General features: G+C 37.6%; 1 protein-coding gene across 2 annotated transcripts; it reads right to left on the bottom strand.

Annotated features, from left to right (window-relative positions):
• Positions 1–15: 15 nt before the first annotated feature.
• On the bottom strand, positions 16–27,989 carry ikzf2 (IKAROS family zinc finger 2). 2 transcript variants are annotated; one of them, XM_058787876.1, is made up of 11 exons: positions 27,831–27,989; positions 27,449–27,698; positions 27,239–27,361; positions 25,701–25,875; positions 22,537–22,585; positions 17,491–17,595; positions 13,624–13,806; positions 11,220–11,387; positions 3,724–3,861; positions 2,965–3,093; positions 16–1,864 (listed from the first exon to the last, which is right to left on the bottom strand). In XM_058787876.1, exons 5-11 carry the CDS (start codon positions 22,568–22,570, stop codon positions 1,137–1,139), a joined length of 1,485 nt encoding a protein of 494 aa, XP_058643859.1. In that variant the 5' UTR covers positions 22,571–22,585; positions 25,701–25,875; positions 27,239–27,361; positions 27,449–27,698; positions 27,831–27,989; the 3' UTR covers positions 16–1,136. The 2 variants fall into 2 exon arrangements, with proteins under 2 accessions (XP_058643859.1, XP_058643858.1); XM_058787875.1 differs by having other exon boundaries at positions 13,612–13,806; positions 27,831–27,988.

Below are 27,989 nucleotides of genomic sequence, written 5' to 3'. Positions count from 1 at the left end.
AAAATTAATCTGCGTTGTTAATCCTTTTGATCTTTTATTTAAAAAATTCACAAAAATCTAGCATTATTGGATAATAAGAATTACAAATTTTTTAGTTTCATCTGACCATAGAAGCCAGTCCCATTTGAAATTCCAGTTGTGTCTGATAACTGAATATGCTGGAGTTTGTTTTTGGATGAGCGAGGAGAATTTTTCGTGAAACCCTCCCAAACAACATGTGGTGATGTAGGTGCTGTTTGACAATTTTTTTTTTTAAGGTTTTCTGACCCCGAGACTCAACTATTTTCTGCAATTCTCCAGCTGTGGTCCTTGGAGAGTCTTTAGCCACTCAAACTCTCCTTCTCACCGTGCATTAGGACGATATAGACACAGTTTCGTAACATTTTCTGTTGATTGAAAATTCTTAATTATTGCCCTGATGGTGGAAATGGGAATTTTCACTGCTCTAGCTCTTTCCTTAAAGCCTAAAATTTGTGAAGCTCAATTATCTTTTGCTGCACATTAGAAATATATTCTTTGGCATTTCTCATTGCGATGGATGATTAAGGGAATTTGGGCTTTGTTTTCCCTCCTATTTATATTTCTGTGAAACAGGAAGCCATGGCTGGATAATTTCATGTTCATAATCACCCTGGAGTGCTAAAAAAATTGTGAATATGAATGGGAATATACTTCAGAGATATTTTACTCATAAGAATTTCTAGGGGAGCCAATAATTGTGTCCAACGTGTATTTGAGAAAAACATTTATTTCATAATGATATTTCCGCCCATTTTAAATTCTTATTATCCAATGAAAGGTTAGATTTTTGTGAATTTTTTAAATAAAAGATCAAAAGGATTAACAATACAGATTAATTTTCACAGCCTTCTTTGATCATATTTACCAAGGGTGCCGATACTTTTGGCCATGACTGCATGCAACAATAAATTGTGTGTGGGGTGAAAAAAATTAAAAAGAACTTTAAAACGAAAAACATTCACAACATAAACATACTCATCCCCTTACCCAGAACAAAAATCTTCAAACAGCTCCAACATGAAAACTTTCTATTGGACCCAAACCTTCATATATCTGCCGATTGGTGCTCACGTAATGCTTCGGCAGTAAACTGACTGCGAGAGTGCATGGGATTCTTAACGAAAGGTGTGTTCTCCACGGACAATGTGCGAGGAGAACTCGTAGCGATCTTTGCTGCAGTGGCCGCAGATGTTGCACTCGAGTGGGTCTCTGTAACCGTGGCAGCCCATGTGGATGGTGTACATGACGTGGTCCAGGAACAGGACGCGGCAGTGTTCACACTGGAACACCCTCAGCTCCTGGCCTTCGCGGCTGAAGACGCGGACGCCATCCCTGGCGGCGACACGGGCGGCATCGATTGCCCTGCCTTCCTCTGCCCGGCCAAACCCCGGGCTGGATCTCGTCCTGAGCCCGGCCCCACTGAGCTTGTCCCGGGGGCTGCTCCGTGCTGAATCAGCCGAATCCTGTCCGCTGTTGCACGGGGACACGTCTCGGGCCAATTGAGGATTCTTGGGCCTGACCAAGGGGATCGCACCATTGCTTGGGTGCGGGAACTCTGGGTTCGGGTGGGGCAGAGACGGAGGCTCGCGACTGCTGGGACGGTCCATGCGGGGCCCAAGCGGGTACATCGGATGGAAGAGCGGGTTCACCATAGGCAGCACTTCGGCCATGGAGAGGGATGGGTGATGGATCACAGGCCTCATGGAGTCGGCGCCCAAGTAGTTCATGGCATTGGTAATGGAGTGGTCCATCAATTGGGCATGCATCACCTCAGCTTCCTTCTCATACTTAGGGCCCATCTCATAGCTCAGCTCGGGGTACGAATAGCGAACCATTTTCTCACCTTAACAGACAATGCAATAAAAGATACATTAGGAACAGCCCCAAAGTACTTTTCATTATGATTTAAAAAAAAATAGACTAACCTTGCAATTTACTGTAAAAAGTGCATCTAAAGTACTGTTACTAGGGTTTTGATGCATTAATGACGGAAAGCCCCGTTTGGAGACCGAAGTGAGAAAATTTAACCCCTGCATAATATGGATGCGGTAAACTGCTCTGGTGTAGTCAGTAAAAGCAATGGCAAAGTTACAGGTGTGCAAAAACCACAGAATGAAAAAAAAACAACTCCTACTCAAACTTTTTTCTCTCTCTCTTTCACTTTAATACTTAGTTTGATTTCCGCAGATATTGTCATTACAACGCATGTAATGAGTTTCATTTCAAATAATGTCTCTGATAAAGTTGTGCTACTGTGCATACATTTTATCTCTTTTAAGAGATCTTCCATGACAAATTAATTATCTCTTTATTTTTTGAAATGTAGTTCTGCTCTCTGTTCCTTCATGTGGAAACTCAGCGTTGACTAAACAGTTGCATGTGGTATTTTCAGCTCCAAAACCTGCATGTTACTCACTAACCACCGGCAATCTAGTTTAACCAGGCGCTAAATGCTCTAAAATAGTAATGTGCTGTATTTAAATAAGCCATTGTCTTTATTTGTGAGACTTTCTGAATTAGATCTATTATAGCTTGTGCCTAATTCACAAAACCCAGACCTATTTGCCTGACACAATTACTGTTGCTCCTACAAAAAGTAGAAGGTACTCTTTTTTTGTGTACATTTGTAATGATTATTGTGGAAGTAATTTTTGAAATGATGATTAAGCAATGAAATATAATAATCAGATATATGCACTTAAGACAAGCTTTCTTTTTAGCATTTTTGGACTCAACTCAGATGCCCATTTTGGCCGTGTATGTGCCGTTACCTGATTTAAAACAACGCAGACAGCACATCCATTTTGCACTATGCACATACAGGGACTTTATTTGTGAGATTGAAAATGTTTCTTGTGCGTTCGTTAGCCCAGCTAGAACTTTGAAGATCAGTGTGTAGCATACAGTAGATTCAACCACATTTACTGCTGAGGTGACACATACCCACAAACTTCTGTGGCGTGGTGCTCTTCCGTTTACCCACATTCCCCTGCAGTCTTTCAATTACAGGAGGCCGGTCAAAAGCCGCCATCCCAGCAGCCTCCAGCTGCCTCTGATCCTTTGGTACCTCCCCTGGGAAAACAATAAAATGATTCAGCATATCAACAAAGCTGGTCCATAATACCTGGAGAAAACTATTCGTTATCATTCCCACAAATCTCAAAGTTTTGCAGCCAGGTTGTTTTGAGCCGCAAATTCTCTGGACTACACTGATTTTATCTAGAATGATTAGTTTGAGTGAGTTTAAATGGAGAAAGAAGCTTCTTGCTGTCAGATGGTGTGGTTCGGACCAAACTACCAGTAGAGGCAAACCATGCTAACCAGCAAAACCCCTTGGTGTCAACAAAATGTACCCCATAAAGGTTTAAAGTAGCCATTAGATGTTGGTAATTCATATTTATTTTGTTTCCAAGAAACAGACTAGCTTGTGGAACACCATTGTGTCATCCAACACCGTAATGATTTCACAATAACACTAGATAACACAGGGTCTAACCATACTAACCAACAAAACCTTTGTGTAAACAAAATGTACCCCATAAATGTTACATGTAGCAATTCTATGTTAGTAATTAATATAATTTTGTTTCCAAGAAATTAGACCAGCATGTGGAACACCGTTGTGGAACGAGGTTTTCACAATAAGTCAGCATAACACTAGACCAATGAGGTGGAAAAACGTCAAAGTAATGAGCCACTCACCTGGATACGGGCCAGGATTGGAGGTGGAGTCCATGCCGACGCTCTGCAAGTAATTATGACACCGTTCTTTGTGCTCCTCCAATGACGTGCGCTGCTTGTAGCTCCGCCCACAGTAGTTACACTTGTGTGGTTTGCCCACTAAAAAGACATCAAAGAATAGCAAAATTAAGTATTAGATGTAAAATAACTCATTCAGACCGTTCACACAAATGAGTTTCGGTCTCCAACTGAGTAAGCGAGAAAGTGGGCACAGCCAGATTTTCGTGATGATGCAACCACTACAACACGGTGAGGGGGTTTGCTCCATAGAATTACGTACTATAGTAGTAGTATTTGATGTTGATTTATCGTCATCGATCTGTGATTGGCACCACGAGTGATGACTTGGAAAGTCTCTTTGAACAATAAACAGAAACGGAGTGAGTGTTTCTCCTCAGCCGGATAAGGTGTGAAGTGATTCACAGTCAGTTCCACTAAGATTAGGTCAGTGCAAGGGCGATAATGCGGGACAGAACCTCCCAAAGAAAGATGCAAAAGGAACAAGTACCTTGTCCTTCCGTCGTGGGCAGAGGAGAGTAGGAGGAGGACGATGCTTAGCCTCCAGAAACAGATGTGAGTTTTCCAGTAGCTAATGGAATGATTCGTTCATTGATTCATTCCGAGCTTCATTCATCAATTGGTTGAGTCATTCATTTATCTGTTATGTTTTTCTTTTTCACTCATCAGTATCAAATCGGAACATAGCCCACCATTACGTCTGCTCTGTTCTGTTATGTCAGCTAAAAACCTAATAGAATTTGAGACAGGGGCTGCTTTCAGCTCTGTGGTCAATCCTCTGGTAAAAGGGACTTTCAGAATTATTCATAAAGAGCATGGCAGTGAAACAAAACAGCCTAGTGAATTGAGTCATGCTGTATGAACGCAGTTAACCAGTCTCTTACTGCACGTGAGAACAGAATGAAAATTCACACCTGTTACTAGCAAGCCTGTGGGATTACCTGTAAAGTGTGCCAATTGTAAAAATACCCCCTACACTTTTCGGTAACCCTCTTCAAAGCGCCATAGTGCTTTCAGTCTGAAGCAAACAGTGAAAGTGAGAGCTACTGACTGAGACGCTGTGAAGTGACCTTTTGCATGTAGAACGCGTGTCAAACAACGGAGGCCCTGTCACTTCTGTGGGAAAGGATGGATTACAGCAACAGAAAAAATAGCTTTGGTTCGCCTGGAAGACAATGTATCATACATTAGATCACTGACATTTCAGATTGAGTGGGTTGAAATTTTTTATAGTGTAACTAAGCTCAAATAAAATAAAATTTTAATTATATAAATAAAATTAAATTTTAATGCATATATACACACACACACACACACACACACACACACAAAACCAGTCTTAAGTGTCAATTTTTTAAAATTGGGATTTATACATCACCTGAAAGCTGAATAAATAAGCTTTCAATTGATGTATGGTTTGTTAGGATCGGACAATATTTGGCTGAGATACAACTATTTGAAAATCTGGAATCTGAGGGTGCAAAAAAATCAGAAAAAATCAGAGAAAAACGCCTTTAAAGTTGTACAAATGAAGTTCTTAGAAATGCATATTACTAATCAAAAATTAAGTTTCGATACATTTACGGTAAGAAATTTACTAAATATCTTCATGGAACATGATCTTTACTTAATATCCTAATGATTTTTGGCATAAAAGAAAAATCGATAATTTTGACCCATACAATGTATTTGTGTTTATTGCTACAAATATACCCGTGCTACTTGAGACTGGTTTTGTGGTCCAGGTTCACAAATGTTAGTAGGCCGGGATGATTTTAAAACAAGCGGTTTATTCACAAATCCATAAGATCTTACCGTCATGCTGTGGAAATAGAATTCAGTCAGTGCAATCACTATCAAATGTCAGTACGTGACCTGTTTTATTCAAAGAACAGAGATATATCAAAGTCTGATCATGTTTGTGGAAGTGAATCATGTCACGAACAAAGGAGATTACTAAGGACCTCAGAAAAAGAGTTGATGTTGCTCATCAGGCTAGAAAAGTTTACAAAACCATCTCTAAAGAGTTTGGACTCCACAAATCTAGTCAGACAGATTGTGTACAAATAGAGGAAATTCAAGACCACTGTTACCTTCTTGAGAAGTGGTCGACCAACAAAGATCACTCCAAAGCAGAATGTGTAATAGTCTGCGAGGTTACAAAAGTTCCCAGTGTAACTTCTAAGCCACTAAAGGCCTTTCTCACATTGGCGAATGTTAATGTTCATGAGCCCACTATCAGGAGAACACTGAGCAACCATGGTGTGCATGGCAGAGTTGCAAGAAGAAAACCACTGTTCTCCAAAAAGAAAATCGCTTGCTAAAGATCATGTGGACAAGCCAGAGGATTATTGGAGAAAGGTTTAATGGATGGATGAAACCAAAATAGAACTTATTGGTTTAAATGAGAAGCTATTATGTTCAGAGAAAAGAACACATTCCAGCTCAAGAATCTTATCCCATCTGGGCCTGTTTTGCTGCATCTTGGCCAGGACAGCCTGCCATCATTGATGGAACAATGAATTCTGAATTATACCAGCAAATTCTAAAGGAAAACGTCAGGACATCTGTTTAAGAACAGAGTCTCAAGAGAACGTGGGTCATGCTGCAAGACAACAACCCCAAGCACAACAACAGAAGTCATTCTACCAAAGAATGGTTAAAGAAGAACAAAGTTAATGTTTTGGAATGGCCGAGTCAAAGTCCAGACCTTAATCCAATTCAAATGTTGTGGAAGGACCTAAGCAAGCAGTTCATAGGAGGAAACCCACCAACATCACAGAGTTTAAGTGGTTCTGCACTAAGGAATGGGCTAAAACTCCTAATGTTATTGTGCAGGACTGATCAGCATTTACAAGAAACTTTACCTTCAGTTACTGCAGCAAAAGGGGGTCACACCAGATACTGAAAGCAAAGATTCACATACTTTTGCAACGCACAGACATGTAACACTGGATCATTTTTCTCAATAAATACATGACAAAGAATATATTTTTCCTCTCACTTGTTTGATTCGGTTCTCTTTGTCTACTTTCAGGACTTATATGAAACTCTGATGATGTTTTGGGTCATATTTATGCAGAAATATAGAAAATTCTAAAGGGTTTGCAAATGTACAAGCAGCACTGTATATATATATATATATATATATATATTAACTGTATTTTATTCATAACAAAAGTATTATAAATTTTAAATATTAAATATTGTAAATATTAAATACATATATTTTAAATATTATGAATTATTTTAAAATATTATAAAATAAAACTCTTTTTATTCATAGAAAAATTAAAAAATAAAATAAAATATTATTTTACAATAACAATATATAATATTACTTACCAAAATTCATATAATAAATTTTCTTCATACACAAATGATTAACAATTTATAATGTTAGAATATATAATATTGGAATAAAATAAAAATATATAAAATAAAATAAAAATACATATAAAAATATAAATATCTATGCTTATATTGCATTCACGTAAACTTTCACACCATATCAACTGTGAAGAATGACTAAATTCCCTTATTATTATTACTACATTTAAATAGTTCATAAACGTGGTCTTTATGTCATTCTGTAAATGTCAGGTAATCAAGGGATCTAGGGCAGACATTTATGCGTCAATAGTTTTGGGGTCTTTATATGTCAGTGGGTGACTGTATTGGAAACAGTTTCACCTGATGAGACAGCTCTGAAAGTGTCAGTTTTTGTCATACTTTCAATATTTCTAATAAACCCGAGGCTTTAAAAATTTAGGTGTGCGCATGACAGCACATGAGAAATGGTTAGGAACAGACATACAGAGGATATAGTTCATCCACACTGACAAATCTACACTATAAATGGAAAAAAAAAGAGAACTGAATTGTTTGGTTCAATGAACTGTCAAAAACACCTGCAAACTGCAAAAGTCTGGGACAGGAATTCACACTAATACGCGACGAAGAGAAAGATGCAAACTCGTATGGTGCGAAAGAAACGCAACAAGCTGCTTCATCGATTAATAGCAGCTGTTCAAAACCCTATGAGTTCCTGTAGCAAAGTTTGGACAAATCAGAAAAAAAAATCCCTGTCTAAGCACTTATTCAAATGCAAATTCATGCACATAGTGCTGCATTAAAGCCCTCTAAACCGCATCCATTCGGGTTGAAAACAGGAAACAGTGAGATGAGGATGACATTTCATTTCAAGTAAATGCCTATCAATTGTAGAGCATCAGCAAAAGTGCTCGACTTACTCAACTGGTAGTTAAACACACACCCAGCTTAAAGCATCCTCTCCCTGAATCAAACGTTGGCCACTCACCTCACGTTTCTTATTTTACTAAACTGCCAAAAACAGCCAAAGCAACCCAAGGCAAAGTCACCATCATTATGACACATGCCTAAAACTGTGGTGCAACATATGCTGTTTCAGTTTCATCTTTTAGAGCACTTTGTGGTCTGCGTGCATGCATATGGATTCCAGCGACAGCCGTTTGTCAACGATCGGATAGCCAATGTTTTGCACGTTTTCACTCCCTCTTAACTTAAATTTCCTAGGCTGTTTGCCACCAATCCTCCTGTTGCCAAGGGCCAGAGAGGAAAGGGCCTTTCATGTGGTGCCCGTTGCACAAGAAGCCGTCAGACCTGCTAAGTCACTCACATTCCGCTCCAACTGAGGTTGCTGGCGGGAAGGCGGACGGGTCAGCGAGGACCGGGGATGGACTTATGGCAAAAAGGGCGAGACCGCCCCAGGCGACGTTGCTGCTTGGGTTACTCCTTAAAATGACTCCAGCAACAACTACACATCTCACACTGTGGTAGAACAAAGCTTTCTTGTGGCATCTCCTTACAATGCCTTTAGAAAAGGATGTGCAAATGAGTTAATGACTCTCATCGGCCACAAACGTATATATGCTGAGGTAGTTTGGTGCGTAGGCTTTGGTGGTAAAAGTTCTCGCACTGACATTTGATATCAATATGATAGACCACAACACACACACACACACCACAAATTTTGCATAGTTAGTTAGTTATTAAATGATGGAGAATCTATACTACCAGACTGGATACACCTACTCATTCTGTATCATGACTACCATTGAATAATAGTAAAGTCATCAAAGCTATGAAATAATACAAATGGAAGTACTTAGTGACCAATAACGTTTTAAATGTAAATGTTTTGTAAAGAAATTCATGCTTAGGCACAATTTACCATTAAAAGGTTTGTGGTCAGCAAGACTGTATTCGTACTATTATTATTTATTTTTTTCAGTAATGACAAATTAAATCGATCAAAAGTGACATTTACAGTGTGTTACAAAAGATTATATCTGAAATAAATGCTGTTTTTTATGAACTACAAAAATCAGCATATAATGATTTCTGAAGGATCATGTGACACTGATGACTAGATATGGCTGCTGAAAATTCAGCTTAGAAATAAATTACATTTTACAATATATTAAAATAGAAAACAGTTATTGTGAATTGTAAAAATATTTCACAATATTACTGTTTTTACAATATTTTTAATCCAATAAATGAAACGGGAGTGTGTTTAATATTCAATTGTATCAATTTGAAGTAGTGCTGTCAAAGTTAACAAATTCATTTTAACGGCACTAATTTTATTATCGCACGATTAAAGCAGCGCGCATTTTCTGTTTGACCCGTGGCCTAGCCCATAGTTGGAGAAATGGAGATGCACAGTGTTGCCAACTTAGCGATTTTGCAGACCCCTTTAGCGACTAGCCCCCTTCAAAAAAGGCACCTAGCGACAAATCTTTAGGGTTTGCCCAAACCTTATTTAGTTTCTGAGACTTGTTGGTACTGCCGCGCAGTACCAACCTTTCTCTCTCTCTGTGCGTCTGCTCTGTTCAGCGAGCGGCGGAGAGGAGCAGCGCTTTCAGTTAAACACAGATATTATGATGCTTCTCTAATTTTACATGCAAGTAGGCTATAGCAGAAATCACAGCACAGCTATTGTCATTGTCTCATGTGTATTTGATTTCATCAGGCAACGGCTTGATTATCAGGATGTTTGTGCAGATTAACATCTTGGAAGGGAGATCTGGTTATGTAGTCTTAAGGGGTCGCGTTTCAGTCACTATTTCATATTCATACCATTGTCTGACAACAGAAACAGTAAAATATATCAATTAAGACAGTTTTATTGAGAATTTAGCTGTATCAAAATACAGTATGTGGGCAAAGAGAGGCAAACAAGTCTAATAATAAATAATAAATGTACATTTTGCATGTTCAGAAGAAGTGAGCTGCCCTGCCGTGCATGATGTAAACAGGTTTGTGTACGTAAATTGGTCAGTGCAAAGAAAGAGAAGTAATGGGAACCTGGTATTTCTTTTTTCATGTGTCTAAAAGACATGAATAAGTTATTTGAAAAACATCTATGACCTTTGAAACATGTCTAGACTTCATACTCTATGTTGACTATGGTTTCACTAATAATAAACATATATTGCATAAAGCATCCATATTTGTCCATGCCCATGTTGATTAGAGTATTAAAAACTTGAAGGGTATTAATTTAAGGCACATTTAGAACAAATAAAAATGTGTGATTAAGTTGCGATTAATCACGAGTTAACTCATGACAATCATGCGATTAATCGTGATTAAAGATTGACAGCCCTAATTTGAAGATCAAAGGACTAATTTCAAATATTTCGATCAAATGGTTTTTAACACAGTATCATGAAAAACAGAAATTCGGTCAATTGTGTGAACAAAAATACATGGTGGTCATCAGCCCTTAAAAACCCGCGACCATCAATGCGCATATGTGAAACCAAAGGTAGCTACGTCTTTAAGAATTATTTCATAAATTCTGCCCACAAAAACAGGACACCACAGACATCAGCTGCCTGGCCTAAAAAACTACGTTATCCCTGCGCTGTGATTAGAGCTGCAAAACAGGAAATGACAAAAGACAAAGAAAGGCAGCAAAACACGATGAGAGTGATAGGTCGCTCCTGCTCTCCCTGTGCATTTTAAGCAAGCCGTCCCTGAGTGACAGCTCGTGAAGTCCCGAGCCGAGCGCTGATGGTATCATATGACCCGGATCTTCAACGATGAGGACTAGACAACTGATGGTGGGCTGATATGAAAGTGGGTTAGAGAGTGATGCTTCACCAAAGCGACACTTCCCTTTGGTTGACAGAGAGCATTTCCTTTGGTGGAGTGCAACACTTGCAGGCAACAGAGCAGCATGTCCTAGGTGGCCTAACCACAGAGTTTGCTAGGCTTCTCTATGCACGTCCCTCAGGACAGAACAGCTCTGCTCGGTTTTTCCAGAGCATGTCAGCTGCGGTCACAGAACCGCAATCGTTTTGTAGGCTACGACACACATTGATACCGCACTACCGCTCATACGTGTGTCTTCTTATAGCAATTGCATAGAGTTGTGGGAGCCTGACCTGAGTGTGTGCGCAGATGTCCAGTCAGGGCGTCGCGGCGGCGGCAAGCGTAGCTGCAGAACGGGCATTTGAAGGGCTTCTCTCCCGTGTGGAGTTTGACGTGCCTCAGTAGGTTGCCTTTTTGAGTGAATGAAACCCCACACTGGTTACACTGGAACGGACGTTCACCTGATGGACAGAGGATGAACAGAGTCACAAACAAGAGACACATGCTGATGTTAAAAAACATATAAATACTGCAGTGTTTTCAGCGTAGCTGTCTTTATATAGACTGTTCACCACACAGCACATGCACGGACTGCTGTTTCCACTCGAGGGTGGACGATATATTGAATATAAAAATATCAAATGAAGCAACATTTAGACTTTTCAATAATGGCTTTGATACAAACTTCGGTGGAAAAAATGGAGTAAGATTTGTAAAATGTATTTACACAAATCAGTCTATTTATATTAATCGTTTGCACTATCACTCACTCTAAGTTCAAATGTATACAACCATAAAATCATTTCAGAAACCAAAATGTCTGCATATCTTAAATATGGAGTTTGATTCATTTTCATAAATTGGTTCAAACTGTCTGATTCAATGAATCAAAAAATCTCAAGGCATTTGCGTAGATACATACTGCTGTTTATATTGATGAATATAAATAAAATTCATTTAAATTTGTTGACATTCAGTACCATTCAAAAGTTTTTTTGAAAGAAATAATATTTTATAGCAATGATGTACATTACATTGATCAAACATGACGATATTACAACATTTCTATTTTAAATAAAAGCTATTTTGATGACACTAAATACTCGAGAAATGACTGCTGAAAATTCAGCTTTGCCCTCACAGGAATAAATGTTAAATATATTAACACAGAAAACATGTATGTTAAAGCGTAATAATATTTCACAAAATTATTGTTTTTGATCAAATAAATGTAGCCTTTGTGAACATAAGATTCTCTCAAAAACATAAAAGAAAAAAAAAATCTTACTGGACCACAATTTTGAATGGTGGTGCATGTTCATTTAATAATAATTAAAAGTGACGATGAAGGCATATCTTGAACGTTATCTAGATTTTTACTGTCTTCTCCTTCTTAATTACACATCGATTTTGAGTTTACTTGGCTAAAATGGCAGTTTGGTTCAAATTATGTTTCTCCGATTGAAAATATTTACCCGCATTAAACCATTCTTATGCAAATATACACACATTTACACAAATACATAATAATATTAAAAAAAAATATTAAATTACATATAATTTTTAAATGTATCACCCAGCATTACTAGCACCACAGAATACCATGCATTTGCTGTCGGTTAAACATAATATTATGTAAATGATACCATGTGACCTCCGTCATTGCCATTGTCACCAAATGAGCACTCCTAAGGATCTAAAAAATATATTTCACAGCTATGATAAGTATGCAAAGTCTATTAGATACAATTTTCAGGTTTTGCTGATTGTGAACCTAATTATGTAGAATTAATTGGATTACTCATGCATTAGACCTGCTGCGTGAGCACCTGCTCTAAATATAGCCTGTGATCCATAACACATGTCTGATGGACACGCATATTTCAGTCATCGGTTTCTCTAACCCCACACTGAGGGTTGGGATGTTGCCGTGGCTTAATTAGTTAAATGTTTTCTCATTGTGAGCGGAGATGAAAACCTGGAAAAGTGAAATATGACCCTGTCCTGTTAGCGTGTTGTCTGGCAGTATCAACGTCAGCCCTGGGCTTGGGAACAGGTTGTGGAGGATTCCTGGGATGTTTTCCCTGAGAATAACTCCTAGTCTTAACTATTGTCTTCTTACAGAACAGCTACCCGCTCCACACCCTTTTAACACTGAAAAAAGGAAGAACGCATGAGTGACAAGCCTTGGTCACGAAAGGGTTTTGCTATTTTAATGGGAAGTCAGTGAAATGTTTTCAGTCGAAGCTTACTTCACAGTGTTGTGTGAATTTAGGCAAATCATTGTTGGATTATAGTGCGTTGCATAAAATATTTTTTCTTTTATAAAATATACATTTATTTGTCTTTTATAAATATATATAAATATATATATATATATATATATTTTATTTTAAACGTTCATGTTATTTAGGGTTAACACACATTTTATTAATTCTCTGACTTTTCCATAACTTTTCTGTCATTTTATGATTATGATGATGTATGTTTAGTTGCTCAAGACCCCACAAAGACCAATACTTAGCTGAAGAAATTTTTAGATGATATCAATCCTAGAAGAAATATATTCACCTGGACAAGGTTTCCATGTCCAGGCTTTATATATATATATATATATATATATATGTGTGTGTGTGTGTGTGTGTGAAAAAAAGTATTTTATATATAAATTAGAAATATATTTACCATTATATTTACCATTTGGCAGTCTTATCCCCGTCTCACTCTGCACTTCTGTTCCTGGCCCAGCATCTTGTAAGTTATTTGGGCTGTCAATCATGGGCTCCTCCAATCCAGAGCCTTCTTCACCACTGTGTCCCGCCTCATCCGGTCTTCTCTCCGTCTCCTCCTCAGTACCTTCCTCTTGTTTGATTGTGCGTGCTGTGCGAAAACATTCAAGCTTTTAAACGAGTTTTCACACACTACAAAACACAAAAGTCAGACTTCATCGCCCACTACACACGCTACAGTAGTTTCCATACACATGATCAAGAACTGAAGTGTGAATTGCAACTCTTTTGAAATCACTGGTTACTATGACAGCACAGTGACCACGAAATCTGTCCTCCAACACGATAACAGCATCGGGATGACAGCAAACAGGAAAAAAAGACAGACGCAGCTGTAGTCTCTAGGGTAGCGAGGCAAACGGTGGGCAGGTGGAGTTCTACATGACTGACAGTGGGAGACAGCGTAGAGGAGGAGGGCCAGCGCTTTGGTCTGGACTGAGCGGGCCTCTCCATTTATCGCAGCGCGCAGGCTGTCAAGCACCTCCAGGGAGGCCACCCCCACACGAGCAGACACACAGAGCGTGACAAAAATAGACATGCAAAGGGACATATAAACACATAGCGACACGTAAACACGCGACAGCCCGGCCCTCAAGTTTTCCGTCTCAACCACGCACACTCTCCAGGTTTCAAGACAGGTGGAAAAAGAGCAGGCAGCTTTCTATGCCATCCTGACAAACCTGTTTGTAATTTTACCGCGAGTTTAATCTCTGGGCGAGAGCTTGAGAATAAGCTTTGAGTCACCTCCGTCTTTCCCGTCCGTGTGAGTGTTGTCCCTCAGGCAAACCGCTCTGCTGCTTCACTAGATCTGAGTCACAGTCTGCGAGTATGACTGAAATCTCTCTGATCCCCCTAAAAAAAGGTCAGCAGCTCCCAATCTTCGCAAACACTCACAACAGAGCAATATCACCCATAAACACTATTCAGATGGGACTAGTTTGCCTTGAGGAGGAAAATGTGTGTTTCACAAACATACTTTGTGATCTGTCTGAACAGCATTTTTTCCTCAAGCAATCTTGGTAAAAATTATGAAGCAAATTACCCATAGTTTTAGACTTCTTCTGATTATAATGACCTTTGAATACTGTAAGTAAGGCTAAATATGTCGTTGTGCTCCCTAGTGCAACCTCATTATGGATTTTCTCCTTTCTGCCAACTTGTAGCTCTAACAGCTGGTGACTCAAGTACTCATCTTATTGAATGTAAAAAAAAAAAATAATAATTCAATAAGGAAAGTCTGATCAGTCTGAGTGTGAGATAAACTCTGTTAATTCATCCATTAAGCATATTATATCATATATAGCATATCAGAATGATTTCTGAAGGGTCATGTGATGCTGAAGATTGGAGTAATGGCTGCGGAAGATTCATCTTTACCATCACAGGAATAAATTACATATTTTAATATATTAAAAAAATAAAACAGTTTATTTAAATTCTAATAATATTTCACAATATTACAGTTTTTACTGTACTTTTGATCAAATAAATGCAGCCTTGGTGAGCATAAAAGTGAGCTTCTTTCAAAAATCTTAATTATTCCAAAAATATTTAGGTGGAATTGGTATATAAAAATGGTAATTAAAACATTTTTAAAAATGGCACATTTTACAGCACATGACCTACTGAAAAGCCCTCTTCCAATACACATTCTCACCCTGGTGTCAACTAATAAGATCCCCATCCCATTCGAATCAGTTTAGAAAATCCCATACACAGACAAAAATTACTGTCAAATATATCAAGCATCTGTTTGAATATCTCAGTTTAGAAACTGTTTACACACGATAACATACAGGTTCACAGAGCTTTTGAAAGATAAGTGCTCTGTGGCAGTGCCACAACGATAACCCTCACTTCACCCGCTAGCACTTCCAACGAAGTATTACAAGCGTACTTGCTTAATATTGCACAAGAGATCTTCACTTTCAAAGAAACACGTATGACTCGCAATAAGAGTGGCAAGCCTCGGTGCACAAAATAAAACTTGCTCTATACCCACAGCAAATGCGTGTAATCCTGTCAACACATCACAATCGAACGCAGTTACCTTAATGTGACGAGAAGTATGTTTTTCCAAATTCTATGTCCATTCTGTCAATCACTGACCTCAGAAAACAGCTCTAGCACACACGTTATGGAGTGTCTATAATGGCTGCAGCCGAGTGAACTTGAAATGGTTGCCGGGACAACATACAGAATCCTTTAGCATTCTCATCATCAACTGATCAAAGGAGGTGAATGAGAACAAAACGCACTCAGTGCTGAGGATACATACACCCGAGCCAGCGGCTAACAGGCTCACATGACAAAAGCAGAGTAAACCGACATGGTCAGATGCATAAATAATGTGTCAGGTCTCTTTCTATTAAAATTTCACCTTTGCAGAAAGTTCTTCTGGCAAAAGGCTTTAAATAATTTCTGCACAGAACGCATCTCTCCGCCTCCGAGTGCAAGCATGGGGTTAACTAAACCAAATGTGTAGATTAGACTTCTCTTTACCCAGTAAGATGTTTCTCAACGTCCTGTGCAACATGACCAATAAATTATCTAGAAGAACAATCTCCATCTGGGATCATGGTCTGCACTTCCATCCTTCATCGGCGAGCGCTTCCCTTTTCTCAGTATGCAAGCTCATGCTGACAAGCCCTCCATCATACCAGCAGTTGATTTTGAGGAAGGGACATGTCACAGACTGGGCCTATCCCATCGTATCGTAGATCAAGCTGCAACTTCTATTTTTTATACTGCAAGATAAAGGTCCTTCCTCTGTCCCTTGTGAGTTGATGCACACTCATTTCTCCTTTTTCAGATCTTTTGCAATAGAAAGTGAGATACTGTACTTCTTATTCTAAGGCTAAAGGGATAGTTAACCAAAAATGGCAGTTCTGTCAGCATTTGCTGTCTTATTTCAAGCTTTAAAAAAGGATGTAAAAGCACTAAAACTATCGTAAATAATAACTTGTGTGCTATATCTCAAATGTTCTGAAGCAATATGAAAGCTTTGTGTGAAAAACTCCTCTCTTAATAAGTTGTTAACATGACAACTGCTTCAACTGAATCACTCAGTGAGTCAATGAGCTGACTCAAATGAACAAATCATTTCTTTTATGAACTGAATCAGTGATTCCTTTCAAAATCGGAGTCAAAAGAACAATTCACTTGTAAAACAGATCATTACTTCTGCTTTAGCTCTCCTTTTTCATGTTCTTTTGTGTCACACGAAAAGAAAGAATGTCATACAGTATCAGAATAACACATTCCCTGAGAAAAAAAAAAAAAGGTACAAAGCTGTCACTGGGCCGGTACCAGCTTTTAGCTTTTACAAAAGCTAAAAGGTACATATCGGTACCTTAAATGGTACTTTAAATGTAAACCTTAAATCAGGGGTGTCAAACTCAGCAGCCCTGCAGAGTTTAGTTCCAACCCTGCTCCAACACACAAACCATGCAGTTATCAAATAAGCCTAAATGACTTGATTAGCTGGATCAGGTGTGTTTAATTAGGGTTGCATCTAAACTCTGCAGGGCTCCGGCCCTCCGGGAACTGAGTTTGACACCCCTGCCTTAAATGGTACTTTTAAAGAGAACCTTTTAGCTTTTGTACCTTAAGGTAATGCCTTTGTCTGAGATGCATGAGGGCAAGTAGGTTACATGATAATAGAAACGTCATTTTGGGTGAACTATCCCTTTAAGATAATCTAATCAATGCACCACATCTAAGAAAGTCAAATGAAAACAGGTATTGCTGGGAGTGGACTTGTTAGAAGACTCACCAGCAGGGGAATCAGGACTTTGGGAACGTTGGCCATTGGGTGTGCTGGTCGACAGGTCCACCAGCATTCTCGAGTTCTCCTTCCTGGGAGAGCAGTCGCCGTTACCTAGGAGACAGACAGAAACAAGTGCACTGAGGACATCGCCTTGCTCCAGGCAGCGCAGCTATTGTGGCTAAATGCAGCTCTGAACTCAGATCTATACAAGCAGACAGTTCAAGGAACACCTTGCATAACCACTGCACTTGGGAGATTATCAGTCAAAGAAGAAGCTGAATAAAGGATAACTGCAACAAAAAAGTCTTCTAGATTTATTTCTTACTGTCATTTATTACTCAAATACACTTTCAACTGTAAAACTTTCTGCTGAATACTGGTTATTATACTTTTTACAGCAATTTATTAACTGCTCAAAACCCTATTACAGTTCTGGTCTGAGATGATGATTGGTTAATACAGTGTACAACACAATATAGCAACAGATATGAAGTATTTCACATGTTCAACTAGTCACTGTATACTGTATATCACTCATGAAATAATGTTTTTTTTTTTACTAAAACTCAAATCTACTTCCTACTGCAGTCTGCTTCTTAACACTCTTTGTTTACTCTATCATACAACTAAAATATACCACCTAAAATGTAAAAAAATTTATTGAACTGAATATTTTAAATTATATTACATAATACTGACATAATGTAATAATGCATATAAAAAATTTTATATAGTTTAACAGTTAATAAATTAAAAATGATTTTCAGGTAAGCTGTGGTCCATTTAAATGAATGAAATAAATTATACACATTTATTTATGTATATCATTATGTCTATCATATATACATATTTTTATTTGACTCAAAATATAATTTAATATTTAAAATATTATTTATTAAATAAAATGACTGAATCATCTCGACTGATTAATTTACACAACTGCTCATATTCACTTTCTGTACATTTGAATACTCTAAATAGATATCCATCTAAAATGTTCTTTGATCCTCCATAATACCCATTGATAACTTGGTAAAGGAAAGCAGCATACAGTATCAAAATGGTTTTCAGGTACTGTATACACTAACTGCTTTTAATAGCACCCGTCTCTGTCACCTGAGATGAAATTTCTCTAGGGTCAGTGACCAGCTCAACACAGTTTACAGAGACGGTGTGCCATCATCTCATGTGGGGAGAGCTTGTTAAGCTTTCAGCCACATCCTTAAGATTCAGATTGGATTTCCTCATCTCTCCGCACCCGCCGCGCACCGGCTTCGGGAAATAATACGGCTTCAGCACGTCCACTCAGGGGGAGCGATTCCTGCTCCCTGATCCCGTTACCCACTGACCGCTTCAGAGCCAAACACTCAATACAACGGCAACGACATTAGATGGCTCTTAATGCTTGCATTATGCATACACACAGCCACCAAGGGCGGTACTGCGGCTTAGATCATTCCTTAAACTCCGCGTTTATGACTGGAAAGTACCTTGGATGTCACTTTTAAGCTGGCTGTTATATCTCTAACCAATGTACTAAATCTAGTCAGTCCCTCCTTCAAACAGGTTTGTTGGGTAGCAGAGTCAGCCTGCCAAAGGGCTTTAAAACAGTATTCATGGCATTTTTAACGATTCATTTGCCTGTGTTGTTCTTGTGAATCAACAGGTCCGTTTTCAATCCCCATACTATTTTAACTTTCATGCCCCATAAAAGTTTTACATTTGTGATTAAAGTAAATGAATCAGTAAATGAGGGCCTTTGAGGATATCTGTGCTGTCACGCTGGCCGACAGACACTGTCATTCTGACAGGGAGAGCAACTCGGGGAGACGCAGCCAATGACACAATCCCAAAGCCCGTCTCCGGTTACGGTGCCGGGGTTGAGGGAAATCTCAGGTAACCGGCAGTCCCTTGGCAACGGGAAACAAGCAGCCACTCCGATTTGAGTGACGGCCGAGGGGAGGATTTTCCATAACAGAGCGCTGTGTCTGATGGCCTCCCGGCCTGAGAAAGGTTCTCAGGAAAAGAGATCTGTGAGAATAAATTAAACTCTTGTACAGTAGCAACTGAAACTGCTCTCTTATCCCAAATCTAAACTGAACCATGATAAATATCATTTCCAATGCCAAGCGCACGCTACAAGACTGAAGTTTATTAGCCTGTGTGTGTTTAAAGATTGTCTTTAAAACTTATCTTTAGATGAATTTATAGTAGGTAGTATACATAATTTCTTCTGTCAAAAATATAGTTAAACAATTACATAAAAATAACATCTTTTAATTGCAATATTTTAAATATATATATATATATATATATATATATATTAATTTTATTCCTGTGATGGCAAAGCTGAATTTTCAGCATCACACAATCCTTGCCTAATATTTTTTGCGGAAACCCTGATAAAAAGAACAGAATATATATGAAATAGAAATCATTTGCAACATCATGACTTTCTTTACTGTCACTTTTGATCAGTTTATAGCATCCTTGCTGAATAAAAGTATTCATTTCTTTAAAAAAATCCTACTGACTTCTGATTGGTAAAAAATGTTATATTTGGTTCTTTTTGGGTCCAGCTTCCCAATTACACAGTCTTGCAGTCTGTGCTTGGCTCTGCTATCATATGAACAATCTCTGACGCACATTAATATGTGGCTTTCACAGTTTTACAATGATTCCACTTTGTTTAATTTGTTCTACAAATCACACTGACATTCCCACACATATGATTGTTGATGGGTCGAGAGCTCTCTTGTAATGACGGCCTACAGCATACAGTTTATATTAATAAGGCTACCATCTTCCCCCGTGTAGTGATGCATGCTGAAAATCCGTAGGCCCTTTGGAGACTACTGGAGTGACTACAGGTCTGGCCTGTGCCACTGCTGAGTCAGAATCAGATCCCGATTCACTCATTCGCTAAGGCTGTGTGTATACCAATCAAACAGCAACCTACAGAATGGACTGTTCCATGCGCTTTTTTTAGTGGATCGATGAGGAAAATAATTGGGGGTGTTTTCAATAGTGGCCCACGGGTTAAAGTCAACGTGAAACGCAACACGTGTGACTTCTATAATGATTTTACAGTGAAACTGGATATTCAGTGAGAAAAAAAAATAATAATAAGATTTGTATTCATCGGGTAATGGTTGAAGCACAAAACGTGCATGTTGAATACTGGAAAAAGTTCAGTTTAACTCTAAATTATGAATAGCTTTTTCATGCACCAATGAATCATATGACAAATGGTCAATTTGGATTTCATGTTGACTTTAAGTTCAGGAGGAAGACAAACAAGCAAAATGTCTCTGCATAGTTTACCAGAAACTGTTTGAAATCGAGCTGGTTATGCATAGGATTGGGTTACTATGCAAATATTATCATTAAACTCAATGGCTGATAGAACACTGAAGTGATTTGTGCATCATGGTTGCCAACCGGCTCTATTCCAGTACTGGGGTGGAGCTTGGAGGCAGGTTCTGTGCCAGAGTGCCGATACTAGACAAAAAAACAGAGTCTTTAACAGGAACGCTTCTCCCAGAAAAGAGAGTGATTGGTTGTGGCATGTCGTAGATGCTAAAGTTCGAACGTGGATCAGGTTTATCCTGTCCGTCCACACACCTCCAAACCATCCTTCCACATCAAACACAAAGCACATTCCCACTCACGCTCCTCACCACCTGCCACTACTGATTTACTCTTGTTTAAAAGAACAAGCTGAAGTGGACAAGGTCTTATTAGCATATCAATAGCAGTTTACTGTACAAAAGGCTGAAGTATTAGCCTGTGATCTGAGATGGACAAACTTAAGACTCTCTTTTTTAGCAAACCGAAACCAAGCTGCTGTTCAAGTACTCCCAAATTTGGAAAACTATCACTAAGTGGTTTTAGTAAGAAAGAAAGAAACTGTGTAAATGATGTGAAAATAAGCAAAACATTTCTGTGAAGACACTTTGACACTTCTGAGACACAGTTTAAAGTCATCAGCACTTTGTTATCTTTTACTCTAAAGAGTTATGTTTTCTGAAATGTGATAACGCTATTCAAAAACAAGGTGTGGATCGGCATTCAATCATGTTTTTAAATATAACAAGCCCTTTAAGAAAGGAAAAAGCCTTTAAAAGTGCATGGAACCAAGTTCAACTGTAAACCTTTCATTTTCCAAGACACCTGCAAGAATTTTTAGATGAGGGACGTTTTATCAGCATGTTCCATCTGAGGGAATCTGCCGGGGGAGTTAACGGGCTTGAAGGTACCACTGAGCACCTGGTACTGAAGCTCCGTCCAGATAACAAATCTCAAGAGGAGCCAAGAGTTAGCTTTTGAACGGGATCTTGGGGGCAGCTAGTGTGCTTGACTACTGCACATATTCATAAAGCAGAACTGGCTTTACAGCTGCAGAAAAACTCCCACAGTGCTGCTGGATTTAGATAGCATGTCTAAAATAAATCAATACACATGCAAAATAAAGCAACAAATTATGTCTACAATGTAAAAACGTTAAGCTTTTAGATGACCAGGCTATCCAAACAGAAAGCATTCCTCGATAAACCCTGATCCAAATATGTGAAGCTAATTTTCAGAAGCCAGAGCAAAATGACAATTACCAATATGCTAAAGTCTAAACCTAATGAAGTGTGTGCTGTAAACAAACCCAGCATGAGAGAAGCAGGTGACATGATAAAATCACTGTGATGGCGGAACTGCTTGACTATTTTAGGTCTTTATGTGCTCTGATTGATTACAGTAAAACTACTACTGTGCTATTATTTATATTTCAATGTCTCCAATTAACTCTCCTATAAATTTTTTTTTTTTTAAATCTACAGTAAGCAACACTGAGGAGATATATAAACAAATACAAAACTAAATCCATGCAATAGACATAATTCATAAAGAACAATCTCTGAAGACACTTTTTTTCCCCAAGAAAAACACTTTTGAATTAACCTGACAAGCATAAACCCCTCAAAAATACCTTTTAACATGCTTTTATGTTTTAAAAATATACTTTCTTGAATATGGCCATATGCAAAAAACCTTACTTACTTGCAATATAGCCATTTGACGCCTCCATGTCCATATTCAGGGGGCAGAACTGTAAAATCAAGATGAGTTATAAATTAGATGAATGATTCTGTATGACTTTAAAAATGGACATTTGACAAACATTACTGGCATAGGTTTCTTTTAATAATTACAGTGAACATTTTCATATCTAGTGAGATTTAATGTAGAGAACAAGAAGATATTTTAAAAAGAAATGAGTGACCAAAAAATTATATAATAATTTGATTTTAATCATTTAAACTGCTTAGTTCAGTTTTGCCTCTTAAATTATACAACACCAAGTTACAAACATCAGGCGTTCAATGTCGACAGTTTTTGTAATAAATTTTTCATTTCCAAATCAGCAAACCAGTATCTCTGGAACATAAACAAGCTGCTGTGCAGAAATACACAAATGTACGACTCCTCAATGTTGCACTTTTCTGTTACAAATTTGAGCTCTTCTGAACTGAACGCAACTGTCTATTACGCTATTACTGCCATGCATACTCTAAAACGTTAAATGCATTTTATATAAAACATTTCTAAATTGTCTTGTGAAGTATTAGGGAAGTGACAACTTCCTGGTTAGGCAAAAAAAGATGCATGCAAAGTGTGAAAATTGCCATGTTTTCACTGAGTTTCAGGTCCTTCTATTGAAATACAAGTCAAAAATTAAATGCTTGGACAGAGCAAGTAAGCTGCGAAAATCAGTAATGCCTCATCGGATGTATATCGTCCATTAGATCATTTCAAACCAACCTCACTGCAGGACAGAAACACGTTTCGCCACGATATAACATATTCCATAACTTATACAGCTTTAATTTAAGTAAACTAAAACAATAAATCTAAGGCCCATATTAGAGCACAGTCATATGAAATAATCATTTACAAAAAAAAAAAAAAAAAAAAAACATAAAATATTACAAAGACAACTGATCACAGCATTAACAAGCATTCACTGTTTAATATTCTAGAACGGACTGGGAGGAATGCAATTTTCATTAGTGATGACACATAAAATGAGAAATTCTGTGATGTTTATTAGAACAGTATCATAAATAAGAGCTACTGCACGCTGCTTGTGGTTTGCTGATAGATGGAAATTGCATAAATGGCTCCATGTACATCTGTAAAAATATAATCTCTTGACCTAGACCCAAATAATCCTTACAGAACCTCTATGCTAGAGAGTATGACATTTATAAGCACTGGGTCAGGTTTGGAAAGAAACTTGATTTTTTTAATATTTAATATTTTTTTATATATATATATTAAACAACTTTAAAATTTTTAACAACTAATTATGATTTAGCTCATAAAGCACTGACATTAGCATTTGTACAAAAAAAGTTGGCTGAAACATAGTATTTCTAAACCTATTAAGTTAATATCAAGTAACCCAATTAAGTAGCTTAATACTGAGTTAACACATTCACTGTTGTGCTTCATTAAATCGAACATAATTTAAAAAATCTAAGCAAATGAACAAGACAGAAAATAACTGTTTAATAGAATACTACTGATTAATAGAATAATTAAATAATTTCTCTGCCCTGCACTCTTAAATAATGATCTGTGAAAATGCACGGTCTTAAAAGCAATATTAACTATAATGTGCACATGTAATATTAAAAACTGATAAATCAGTAAACTATAAAGTTAGCTTTTTGCTACCCAATCAGCCCTCATAAAGTAAGGAATCACACAATATCAAGAACCATCTTCCCTGAAATTCCATAAATCATGACGAATAATCTGACATTACACAAAAGTGCACCTGGATACTCTGACCCCAGATCAAAGTTTCTGGAATAAACAAGACACAAATTACAGCTCCTTGATATGGAAATACAACCAGATTAGAAGACAAAATTAGCCTTCAAATTAAATGCACTAAACAACATGTCTTGCAAAGCATTAGGAGTGAAGTTGCCCTTAATGTATGGTGCCGCGCTTCTCCAGGGGCCCCAGCATACACACTGATAACGGCACACAGCCTTCATCCAGCACTACAGCACAACACTGCCGACCCCTATTAATTCCTCAATATGAACAGTCGACATACAACTAATATCTCTTTCCTAGTTAAAAAATAATTCCTAATTGAACTACTTTGAGATTTAATGGACGTTATATGTGCTATATGGGTCAATGACGAATAAGGATGTCCTAAATTATTTAAAAAAAAAGAGAACTGCTAAAAACTGAATGCAAACCACATGCACTTTGTTCTTAGAAATGTAATCTTTGGATTCATGTTAGATTTACACATTAAAAAATAAATATTTTCTATGAAGAATTCAATTTTATGACTCTAAAATTGTCATGTGGTATAACCATCAAGTAAGAACTTCTAAAATATTTTTCTACACCACATTATCATTATTTTCACTGACGTTTTATAACATTTAAAACTAAAGTCAAAATAGAGAAAATATAAAATGTTTGAGAAATATCGGGACTTTTTTTTAGGGTTAATCTATTTGACTTAAAAACAAAATAAAATATCTTCATAAAAAGGTCAAAATATACGAAGAAAAAAATCATCACACAGTTATGAGGGTCCTCAGGGGTCTCTGTTTTAGGGTTGTCACATGAAAACAAAATGGCTTCCTGCATGTTGGTTATGCCACACTGACTTTTTGAAATAATAATATTCCTATATAATATATAATTAATGATCTCAAAATTGACTGCTTTTAAAAATAAATTTATAAATACTAATAAAAGACTACCAAGTTAATGATACCAACAATTTCAAGAACGGTAATGACACTTTTTAATTAATTTATTTCCCACAATCTCTCTAGACAATTTTTACTTCAAGCCCCACAGGAATAAAGATAAAAAAAATATCAAAATGACTTTAATTAAGACACTAAAAACATGTTAATTATAGAGGATGTGTACTCAAGAAGTGCTGATAAAGTTATTAGATCCGAACAAAAATTAGCGTCACATCATTGACCCATAAACGGACATTAATGAAGATTTTATATACATGTGTCACTTTAGCTATGAGGCAGTATCAATACACAATGGCAAAAAAGGTAATTAAATATAAGCATTATAATATAGAAAAACGTCTTTCCGAACTTTAATTGAACTACAAGACTCTACGAGGTAAGCTATTAACAATAAAAAAATGAAACGTTTACCTTTTTGTTTGGTCTCCCCCCTGTGAAAACGCAAATGTGTCCAAAGAAATCCTTGCGTAAAAACAATCGATTATTTCCAATGACAGAGGCTTTTCAGTCTCTACTGTGATGATGAAGTCCTCTGATGACTGTCATGTTCAACTGGAGTTCATATTGGTCACAAACAGGGGACGATCTTGCACCAAAACGAAAAAAAAGAAGAAAAAAAAAGTTAGGAAGCAAGCTTGGCTTTGTATGTTTTGGTGACTTCCTTTGCGCTGAACAAGCCCGTCAGCTTTTCCATTTCACACGCGTCTAAGAGCTTTCCCCCCGACTATTAGATTTCTTCCTCTGATCTGAAACTGCTTTGACATAGTGAAGTGAAACCTGTGCCTGTTCAACACCTGGGTCAATCTATGTCAGGCTGAGACGAATACTCAACTGGATCCACCGGTTCCAAGGGAATTAAGCCATAAATAAGGAAATGATGGGAACTGCCTACAACAGGCTTAGAGCCCAATATTTCCACCTGTCTGACACTCCGTCAAAGGTTGTGGGATGACTGTGTGCGTGTTTTCTATATGCTTCATGTGCAGCTCAGTGTATCAGTATTCATGTGACACATACGCCGATAGTAGGCTAATTCTCATCAATTTAAACGCATACTCTTGGCAGAGACGTCATGACTTCTCCCAATGCGCAATAAACGCGGCAATGAATCATTCCTTTATTTACAAACAAGTCATAAATGTTAATAAAAGCGCGAATTATGGGAGGATTAGGGTATCAATTATTTTAAAAAATGGGGGAGGGGGTCTTAAATGTATGTAACTAATTATTTTCCCCATGCGTTTCAAAAGCATTTTTTTAAACGTTTTTGTTAACTACAAAGTTAGATTATAAGTTAGTTTGAGTGTGCTAAATAGGCTATATAGCCTATGCTTACAAATCGCTTTTGCTTCGAAAGATAACAACAACTTGATCGCTGTTTATCGTCAACAAAAAAATAAGTACTATCATATTTAATCATGTTAATACGCATTTACCTATCACAAATATATAACAAAATATATATATTTTTTAAGTTTGAGGAAAAAAAATAAATAAAAAAATAAGCTTTAATATTTAGGCTGCTAGCTATTATCTGGAATGTACGCTAGAGGCGCCAAAACTCAAACTGGGACTTGCCCCAGAAAAATAGTCAGACATTTCCCGCCCTTATGTATGCATGTATGTGTATCATGTAGGGCTATTTATTTTTTTTAAACAATTCATTACATAGGGCTATTTATTTATTTTAAACAATTCATATACTGTTAGCGACTAATACTTTTACAGTCGCCGGACAATGTACGAAATATTTATGTTTTACGCGGGACCGAAAGCAATTAAGCACCTGTTGCTATGGTTACCTCAATTAGCCGTTGGGTTCATTTCTGTTCGCGAGCAATACATTTAGCGCACTCTGACTTGTACCGTATGCACTTGTAACTTGTAATGTAACTTTTTGGTTACTGAAACGTTATTTGAAAAAGCTTCAGAAACACAAGTATACTTACATGTAAAACGAACAAACACTTTAAGAGCCCACAGCTTTTTCTTTAACCTGTTTTGAGGGGTTCAACCCTTAAAGGGGTCAAACTCCCACATAATTCGCACCCTGATCCGGACGCCTCCTGGACCTGTCAAAACACAGAATACACACACGAATAAACCCTTTAAACAAAGAAAGGAAAACCTTGACTTTCGCAACGGACGTTTTAGCTTACCTTTATCAATGGACAGGGTGCCACGCATCCATCTAATCTGATATGGAGCATCTAAATGCTGTGTATCCACTGCAGTGCGATAGACGCGCAGCAATAGTGATTCCCTTCCCCTGCTTCCTCCATCTTCAGAACGGACAGCAGCGACCGGCTGACTCAGAGAAACGGATCTATCAGTGCCACTCGGTAATCGATTAGACGCCTTATCAGTGCATTTAAAATGCGTTTGGCATGATCTCCACTATTTAGATATCTATAGGAACGCAAGAAAGAAGAGAGACTGGAATTAAACCTGTTATTCCAAAACCCGTGGCATATTATAATATATTCACACCTTATGTTACAACAAAATATTTTAATTGTTAACATATTAAGCCTCTGTTACTGTTATTTGGTCTATTTTTAGGCATTCTAGATCATGCAATGACCACTGTTGGGCTGCTCTCCCTTATACATCCTTATATGCCTCTTCACTGGTTCCTTAGCATATAGGCCACATAGTTTTCGTTTTAAAGCTTTTTTTTCTCCAAACACTTTTCTAATG

Source organism: Onychostoma macrolepis, chromosome 09 (assembly GCF_012432095.1).
Source record: "Onychostoma macrolepis isolate SWU-2019 chromosome 09, ASM1243209v1, whole genome shotgun sequence".
Taxonomy (NCBI): Eukaryota; Metazoa; Chordata; class Actinopteri; order Cypriniformes; family Cyprinidae; genus Onychostoma; species Onychostoma macrolepis.
The sequence above is the reverse complement of the archived record's forward strand: the minus strand, read 5'-3'. Positions and strand labels throughout refer to the sequence as shown.